Consider the following 9,029-nt stretch of genomic DNA (forward strand, 5'->3'; position numbering starts at 1 on the left):
TGTGTTTTCAAGCTTTTCTTTACACCCCGGGGGACTAGAAGCTAGAAAAGAGAGACAGTTTTTTCTTTTTCTTTACAAGGAAGCCCACGTTTCTATAAAACAAGATTTAAGGGCTCGAAGGAAAACTGGGGGCAGCCCGATTTCCGTAGCCGGGCTCCCCCAAGTCCTGCCCTCAACAACTGCACAGCGCCCCAGAGCGAAGAGGGCTACCCCCGGCACCGGGACCCGCCTCCCTTCCCGACAGGGCTGGCAACTCATCCCGGGCACAGAAGGATGTGGATACCGAGGGATCCCACGTGTGGATCCACAGGACACGGTGTGATCTAGGCAGAGGCCTGGGAGAACGACAGGACGAGGGAGGCGTCGCTGGCCGGCTCACGGGGTGCGGGGCGGACGCCCCTGCGAAAGCCGGCGTCGGAGCGGTGACTCAGTTCATCTTCTGGCCCCTATTTCTGACTGCGTTTAAACTGTGTTGGTCCAACGAAGACCCCGGTAAGGAGGACTCAGTAGTAATTTGAGGCTCTTCTTCCTGAGTTATCGGTGACTCATCAGTAGAAGGCTCGTAGCGCAGCGTGTCCTTCGCTTTCTGCCCGGAAAGTTCTCCACGCTTATGGCGTCCTAAATCTAACTCGGGATTAAGTCCTGACCGAGATGATCAGGCCGGCAAGCTTTAAAATCTCCAGGAGGGACAAGAGCAGAAGTCGGTCAGCCTTCCCCACGGCAGAGGCGGGCGATGCACCTCTTCCCCAGCAGCCTGGTCCAGTGGTCTGATCGTCCTTAGGAATCAAATCCCACGTCTCGATTCCTGTTTGATTCCCTCCGGCTTTTCACACTGCGGCTGTCATTTCTTACTGTGACTTCTCATTCTGGTGTCCTCCACTGCCTTTAAGGTTGTTTTATGACCTCACATTTTCCTGCAGAGATCCTCATATGCAGAAACAGTGTCATCTCTCCTTTTTGATGAGCTAAAGAAACCCTGAGCTCTTTAAGTGCCTCATCAAAGGCCTTTTCTCCAACTGTCAGACCATTTTCACAGGTTTTCTTTCTTAGTTCTTCCAGTTTTTTCAGTCTTTTAAAAATATTGACACATCGCAGCTGGATACCCTGCTCGCTCCCCAACATTTTACACGAGGTAAAAATCCTCTCCTGATCTTTACTTTCCTGTTTCAAGGTTCCCAATCCCACTGCTTTGGTTTTTGCCAACACTGGAGGTGGTTAGCTGCTTTTGCCCGCTGAGACAGCGCTAACGAAAGAACCTTTCTGCCCGGGTCTTGTCTCGCTCGTAACCTCGGCTACAAACGGGCGCGACCACAAACTCTCTATAAAATCAGGTCTTCGCCCCGTCCCCGTTTTGTACAGCGGTAAATAAAGTGTCCTGAGAGTGCTGAATGCTTGTTAATCGTACCTTCAAACTCTACCAAACGCAGAAAATTAGGAGAATGTGATACTTATTAACTAGCTTTTTGGCTGTAGCCTTGTTTACCTCTTTGTCACATGCCCCAGACAGCAGAGGAGTTCAGGGGAAGATGACCTTGGTATTTGGACAAAGAAGAGGGAATTTTATTAGTCTGTTGGCATATCGATCATCCCACCCACAGCCGCGGCCGCTGCCAAGTCACGGACACTGCTTTGGTGCTGGTTTTAGCTAAAACCTTTGTGAGTCCCTTGAGAAACGCCCCTGGAAGAAGAGCTGGGATGGCCTGGAGAGCAACCGACGCCTCGAAGGAGCCGGAGAACAACCGATGCCACGAAGGAGCTGGAAGACTCTGTCCTCAAGCCATCTGCCTCGTTCAGGGAGGTGAAGTCAGGTGGAAGGAATCTCGCCGGCCAGGACTGTGTGGTTTTGCCACAGAATTGGATGTTTTTCCTTGGAAATGCACTGTGGTTCAAACCCGAACTAACTGGGGAAGTCCGCGGCTCGTGTAACGCGGGGAATTGGATGGTCTTTCCTGCGAGAGGTGGCCTGCTTCCACCTGAGCCGCAAACCGGGCATCAGGGAGGATTAAATTAAGGCTTGAAAATATCCAAAGGGCATTCCTAACTCCAGCTCTGCCCTGGGATGCCGGCTTTGTTGTAGGGCGGCTGGATTCTGAGCCACTATCCACGCTGCTGTGAGTCGTGCCACGGAAACACAGCGAGACTCAAATGCCCGTTGGGAGTCTCGCTCTTCCCGGCACTCCACCCAAAAAGTGGTAACACCACCAGAACCGCTGCCCCCCCCCCAAAAAAAACCCAAAACACACCAAGGTATAAAGGCCTGAACCCTAATCCTAGATCCTGCAAAAGCCCAGAGGAGGGCGGTGATGACAACTGGAGGTCTGGGAGGAGAGCCCAGCAAACCTGCGCTTGGTCAGTGTGGTTCAAAAGAAGAAAACATGGGAGTTTTTTTAACCGTTTCCTGCTGGGAGCGGGGCAGCAGCCGTCCCTTGCATGGCCGGGCCATGGGTGAGGGTTGCGGGTGCACCAGATCCGGCACGCAGGCCTACAACGGGGTGACTCGGCCAGGATGGGCGGAGGAGCAGGTCAGACAAGCCTCTCCCAGGAGCAGCGTTGCTGGTGATGAACGCTCTGAGGGAGGACCGTGAGGCGGCCCGAGCTCCCGCGGGCGGAACTGGGGAAGCCCTTTGCGGTTGGGTTGCGTCCCTGGTGGCGTGCCGAAGGGTGGAGGACACGGAGCTGTGTGCAGGAGCCGAGGGGAGAGGGAGACGCAGCATCTCCAGCGCAAGGAACCCGCTGGGTTCCCGCACAACCCCGTTCCTACAGCCGCTCTCCAGAGCGCAGCCCTGTGGCGGACGCCCGGCTGACAACACCTAAACCCAGAGCCCTCGGCTCCTCCGGTGAAACCACGTGGATATAACCGTGCACCGACCAGCCCCGTTGTCCGGCTGGCACGGGGCGTTCGCCAACCGTTAGGCAGCGGCTCTTAACCTCGCCGGGGTGGCTATAAATACCCTCGCGCTCCGCGAGCGCTGCCAGGAGGTGTCAAAAGGGAAAAGCGTGAACCTCCCCTGCAAAATCTGAGCGGAACAAACTAAAACTGACTCGGCGCCTGCAAATCCCCGCCACGGTTGAAAGTGCGGGACCGAGGGAGGAGCAGAAATCCCGACACCCGGAGGACTTGTGAAGAGCAACCCGTTGTGTGCAGGATTTAATATAGCGATGAGCAAACGCGTCCCAGGGTCAGCGGCCGGGGGCAGAGGAATGCCCCCAGCTAATCCTCCAGCCCCGCAGCTCTCTATTTAGGGAAGCGATGGCCGCGCGGAGCCGAAGGAGGCCCCTGCGCTCAGCGTCCTGGCATTCCTCCACGTCCCAGCTGGCTGCTTTCCCAGCCCTGCACCCACTCCTCCCCGGCCGTTCCGGGGCGGCCAACGGCAAAACCCCCACGGATCGTGACGGAAAGGGTTGGGCAGAGCTGTGCCCCCACCCAGCAGGCGCGGCGCCTGCCTTGAGGTCCACAGGGCCAGCTAAAAAAAAAACAACACAAAACCATAAAAGAATCGGTTGTGAACCAGGAGAAGCCTCTTGCCGCTCCTCCGCCCTCCCGTGCCGTGCGTTGAGCCATCTTCGTGGGCTCGGCGGCGGTGCTCGGAGCGGAGGGATGAGCCGGAGGGAAGGCATTCGGGATGGTGATCTAAGGGAGCAGCAATGCGAGGGACCTGCCAGCCGCGGGGCTGCTGCTGAGCGTACGCCCCGTGAGCGCTGCCGCCGACGCCAGCCAACTCGGACGGGGAGAAATGTCCTTGTCCGAGCACGGCGCTGTAACCGAGCACCGCCGTGAGTGCCGGGGGGGCACGTGGAAGGCGGCTGAGGATGGGGCGGATGCCTCGAGACCCTGACCCGGCACGCACAGGCTCCCAGGGGAAGGTGGGGCGCTGCCCCGTGCAGCCCCTGCTACCCGCCCGCCTTCGGGGCTGCCCGCGGGCACGGTGGAGGGCAGGCACGGACCGGGAGTGTTAAATGCAACTGGTTGGGACTGGGGTTTGTTTGCTTGTTTTTGAAGGAAGAAAAGAGGGTTTTGCTCTCGATGAGCACAGCGGCACCGAGGAGGTGCACGTGGCCGGCAGCCCAGAGCCCCTGTTTGCCCCTTTAGGCCCCAAAACTCAGAAAAAAAACCATAAAACATCAGTGACTTTCCACGCCTTGGTCTCTTTGAGCTGCTGCTGCCAGGATGTGATGGTGCCTCAAATGCAAGACGAACTCCAACCGGCTGTTAACGCCGTCCGCAGGGCCTGCAGAACTTGAGCGGGGCTGCGGGAGGACGGCGGCGGAGGCGTCCCCTCCCGGCGCGGGACGGAGGGTCCCTGCCTGGGGCGAGATGCTGTCCTGAGGCTCTTTGAGCGTGACGCAAGCTGCCTCTCCTCGCGCCCGGCTGTTGGATTTTCCCAACTCTCTCCGTCTCCTGGATCTCTGCTACTTTGGAGAGCTTTAGCCAAAGAAAAAAAGGGGGAATTCCTGTTCCCGGAGCAGATTGATTTAATTAAAGCCATTTAAATCATTAAAGCAAATCTTCAGCTAACTCAACAGACCAAGAAACCTCAAATTAATTCCATCCTCTTAATCGTGGTTTGCATTTGTTCATTTTAACCATTTCCCTGCAGAACGGTCTGTTATCAGGGAGCGGTCGCCGGGACGTGCCTGCGCCCCAACGCGAGGACCTCGCGCGGAATCAAGTACCCCGAGGACAACCGTGTGTCCCCCAGGTGACCCGTGGGGGCTGAAGCGGCCTCTCGGAGCCCCGGCGCAGTCCTGGCACCGGTGACTTCGCTGCAGGACATCCCAGACCCGAACTATCAAACCCAGGAGGCCAGGTCCTGCTCGACTCCGCTCTGGCTCTGGTGCTCTGAGCCGAGGACCAAGGGCAAAGCCGGTCCGGTCTCCCTCTCCTGGAAAACCAGGACCTTTCCCGCTGCCCGGAAGGTTTCGGCTCATCTCCGGCTCTCGGTCACACGCTGCCCTCGGTCATCCGACCCTGGAGAGCTCTTCTTTGCCTTGGTGGCTTCCAGCTCACCCCTTTGCGCCGCCCGTGGGGAACATCCCGTTACTGCTGCAACTCCATGAACTCAGCGGCACCCAAATAGCTCAGCGAGTCAGGGTGACGAGCGCGCCCCGACGGGCACGGCCGCCGCGGGGGACCCCTCGCAGCGCCTCGTCGCGGAGCTCGTTCATTAAATCACAGCCGGCCCTCTCAATCCTTCGGATGATCTTACCGGCCGGGAAGTTAAAAACAAGCTGCTCTCTGCCCATAAAAAGCAAAGGGCTTTCGGCGTGGAGCCGTCAAGGCCAGAGGGATCTCGCGGCGCATGCAAGCAGTGGGAAATGCTCCCGGCAGGACGCGCCGTCGGAGGGGGGAGACTCACGCGTGGCCGGCTTTGCGCCTGGAGCCCCAAAACGCGGCTTAGTCCCAGCCCTGCTCCCCTCAGAGGTTTTGCAAAACACACTCAGAGCTTTCCTGCCTGACGTTCTGCTCCTCTGCTCTGGTCCCAAACACGCTCTTAGTGCCTGAAACGTGGTTTTAGGAACACGGAAGTGGTGGCATCCGCTTTTTTTTCAGACGGTCCCCAAACTCCCGGCTCTCCGGTGCCACCGGGACTGGCTACGGAGAGCTGCTCCAGGCAAGGCACGGAGCACACCGCGGGCGCCCGGGAGCCGCTCGGCTCTCCGGAGAGAAGCCGTCCCCTCCCGGCTGAGGAAATCAGGCTCCCGACACCAAACCGCCTCCAAAATGGGCAGCGGAGCCCACCCGAGGAGCCCGGCTGGGGGCTGCAGGGGGACGTCGTTCCCATGGAGAGCCACGTCCTCCTGGCGGGAGGAGGAGCGAGACCTTGCGAGAGACACGACCCAAGACGTACAATTGCGATTGAATGGGTTGGTTAAGGCCGGTATTTGCAAAACTAGGCCGTACAAGGCCAACCCCGTTGGCGCCGCGTGCCCGCCGCCTGCACGGAAACACGCGGCGACGCCGTTCTCCTCGCCTTCCCGGTGCCTGCCGCCCCGCGCCGGGGACGGCCCCGCTCTTCCTCAATTTGGGTCACTTTTGCAGAAATCAACACTTCCCTCCTCCCCTTCTTCCTTCGCCGCCCGGGACCCGGCCTCAGGCCGCTGCCGGCGTCCCCCGCGCTCCCTCCTTCTGTCCGGCTGTGGGTCCGTCTCCGCCGACCCGACGATCAGACGCCGGCCACGACGTCGGCGAGCGGGTCCGCCAGGTTCTACCTTCAGCAGGAACCGCAGCCGAGGTGGCGGGAGGCAGCTGAACAATCGCCGATGGCCGTCAGCACCTGGCGGGAGGGTGAATTTGGGTTAGAATGCTTGATTTTGATGAGTATTTGCCAGCGCGTGCCGTGCTGAGGTCTGACGGGGACCCTGCGACGCGCAAGTTACTCGCAAGGAACTCCCTGCTCGGAGACGCCGAGAACGTGGCCGAGATGCAAAAATTTCACTGTGGGAGGAGACGTTTGAGCAAGCGAAAACCTGAAGTTTCTCCTCCCGATACTGAAGTATTTTGACGTGGAAATACTCCGAGGAAGGGGAGCGGGAGGTTTATATTCAGGGTCGTCAGCGTGTCGCGTTGCCTTCTACGATTCCCTCTCCTTTTGCCTTGTCCCCATCCGGTGACCGCGGCATATCGGCGACAGAAGGGTTCCTGGCGGCGTATTTGGGATGTAACCACGGGTTTTTGGAGAACAAACCTTCTGGGTAAGTACCGAACACTCGCGTTTCTCCTGCCGCCCAACCTCCGCCATCAGACGTCCGGCGTGTCCGACCGCGGGGCTTGATTTTTGGAGAACGCGGCCGACCTCCTCACAAAGACGCCCACCGCCGCGAGGGGACGGAGCTTCCACAACCCAGAGCTCTTCAAGGTCAACGGGGATTGAAAAGAGAAAAAACACATGGGATTAAAAAGGAGGAAGAGTCTCAGGTAGAGGTCGGAGACCGCGACTGCTCGTACCGCGTCTCCTCTCGGCGGCTGGGAAACCACGGCGGCTCACCTGGACCACGGTCCCGCCGAGGAACCACCTCCCGCCGAGGAACCACCTCCATCGGCAAGTCCCGCTGACCGGGAGGCGCGGGACGGCGAAGGATTCCCTCGGCTTTCTCCGAACCGCCCGCTCGGAGCTGCCGCGGAGAACACGAGACGTCAAAACCGGAGCGCAAACCGGCACCTCGGCGCCTCTCCCCGGGGCACGGGGCTCTTGGATGTCGCGGCTGCTGGAGCGTCTCCCGCGCCGCTTCGGTTTCGGCCGGCCTGGAGGCGCCCTGGCCGACGCTGCGGGAGCCGGCCGACAGCGGGAAGCCGAGCTGGGCTCCGGCCACGGAGGAAAACCCCTGGAAACGGGGCGGCCTCGTGTTCTGCCCAGACTGGCCGGGAGCGGGTCGGCCGGCTGGCCCGGCGTGGCTCCGGCACCGCCCCGGCACCGCTCCGGCTCCTCGGCAGCGCATCGCGCTCGCGCCAGAGCCGGCTCTACGGGAGGAAGCCGCCAAATTAAGATGTGGAGATCGGTCTCCGCTGTTTTACCCCCCCCCCCCATAATTAACTAAAGACAAACAACGACGTGATTTGAGGCAGAAACGCGGAGGTGGGAGCGCCGGCTCCCCGCCCGCCGGGTTTTCGGAAAGGTTCTCCCTCTACCTGTGGCCAAAAACCAGCTGAAAGAACCCCAAAATCTACGCGGCCGCGATCCGGAGCAGGGCGGCTGGCCGGGAGCCCGGGAAGCGATGGCTCCGAGGCGCTGAATGCCCAACTCCGGGAAAGCCCGTCCGACGGCCCTTGGCGGAGCCGCCGCGGCGTCGGCAGGGCTGAGTGCTCCCTCTCACGGCCGCGAGGCCGTCCCGAGGAATTTGAACTCAATTTTTTTCATCTGGGAATAGAAAAGAAATAGAAAAGAAACCACGAGGCGGAGAGCGCTGGCAGAGGGAAATCGGCGCCGAGAAGGGTTTTGTTTCTCCGTGGAGAAACCTGAGGCTGGAGCCAAAGGCCTGGCGCTTCCCGGAAGGCGGCGGCGGAGGGGAAATGCTCGGCCTGTCCCGTTTCCTTCCCCTTTCCCCGAAATCTCGGCCGAAAAGCTCGACTCCGGCTCATCGGCGGGGCCGCCGCCTCCCTCCCGCGAGGGGAGACACCCCCCTGGGCGAGGCTCGAGCGGGCGCCGAAACAGGACCCGCGAGGAAATAAACCCATCGGCGTCCCCGAAACCGGCGTGTTTGGGTGCCTTTTCCGGTGCGGGAAGGGAATTCGGACGGGATGCGTCGGGAAGACGCTCCGAGGGCCGGAGCAGCCCCCCGCCCCCCCCCCCCCCCCCCGCGGCACAGCAGGGCCGAGATTCCCGGCCTGAATTGGCCGTTCGGGGCTGGTGGCCCCGGATCAGGCCCTGCCCCGCGGCCGATCCCCAGGGATCTGCAGGTTGATCCCGGAGGCGGCTCCCAGCGGATCCTCCAAGGGCTGCCTCGAAGGGGCGCAGCGAGGAGGGGAAACCCCCCCACCCCCCAGGGAGGGGGGCCGGAGCGGAGCTGCAACCCGGGCGGCCCCTGCCTCCGGGATCTGCCCCCCCCCCCCCCGGTATCCACTGGGATCTGCTCCCCACCACTGGGAATCCACTGGGATCTGGCTCCCCCCCGTGGGAAGTGGCCCCCCCGCAGCAGAGGCCAGCCTCAGGTTTAGGCCGGGCTTAGGCGGGCGAGCGGCAGCAGAGCCCGACGGCCTGACGGGCCCGCCCCCCCTCGCCCCGCCCCCCGCCCCGCCCCCTCGCCCCACCCCCTCGCCCCGCCCCATCGCCCCGCCCCATCGCCCCGCCTCCGCGTTGCCTGGCAAAGCCCCCGGGGTGGGCGTGGCCTCACCTGAAGGGGCGGGCCAGCGGCGGGTGGGTGGGAACACCCTGAGTGACAGCGAGAGAGGCCAATCGCAGCCCGGGGAGGGATCCCCGCCCACTGCGGGGATTCCCCGCGCGTCACGTGGAGCGGGCGGTGGGCGCAGGGCATGCAAATGTATGCAAAGCGTATGTTAATGAGGTGTCTGGCGGTAATGCCCGGGGGGGAGT

General features: G+C 61.4%; 1 protein-coding gene across 1 annotated transcript; it reads right to left on the minus strand.

The window, feature by feature from the left end:
- Nucleotides 1–6,212: 6,212 nt before the first annotated feature.
- LOC135311647 (uncharacterized) lies at nt 6,213–8,538 on the minus strand. The gene is made up of 3 exons (XM_064441703.1): nt 6,987–8,538; nt 6,687–6,850; nt 6,213–6,275 (listed from the first exon to the last, which is right to left on the minus strand). Exons 1-3 carry the CDS (start codon nt 7,435–7,437, stop codon nt 6,213–6,215), a joined length of 678 nt encoding a protein of 225 aa, XP_064297773.1. The 5' UTR covers nt 7,438–8,538.
- Nucleotides 8,539–9,029: the final 491 nt, after the last annotated feature.

Source organism: Phalacrocorax carbo, chromosome 1, assembly GCF_963921805.1.
Source record: "Phalacrocorax carbo chromosome 1, bPhaCar2.1, whole genome shotgun sequence".
In the NCBI taxonomy this organism is placed as follows: domain Eukaryota; kingdom Metazoa; phylum Chordata; class Aves; order Suliformes; family Phalacrocoracidae; genus Phalacrocorax; species Phalacrocorax carbo.

Coding starts and splice junctions, on each gene's coding strand:
- LOC135311647 (XM_064441703.1), bottom strand. CDS start 7,437: ATGCGCTGCCGAGGAGCCGGAGCGGTGCCGGGGCGGTGCCGGAGCCAC. Junction 6,851..6,986: donor TCGGCGGGACCGTGGTCCAG/GTGAGCCGCCGT, acceptor TTGACCTTGAAG/AGCTCTGGGTTGTGGAAGCT. Junction 6,276..6,686: donor GTTCGGTACTTACCCAGAAG/GTTTGTTCTCCA, acceptor CCCTCCCGCCAG/GTGCTGACGGCCATCGGCGA.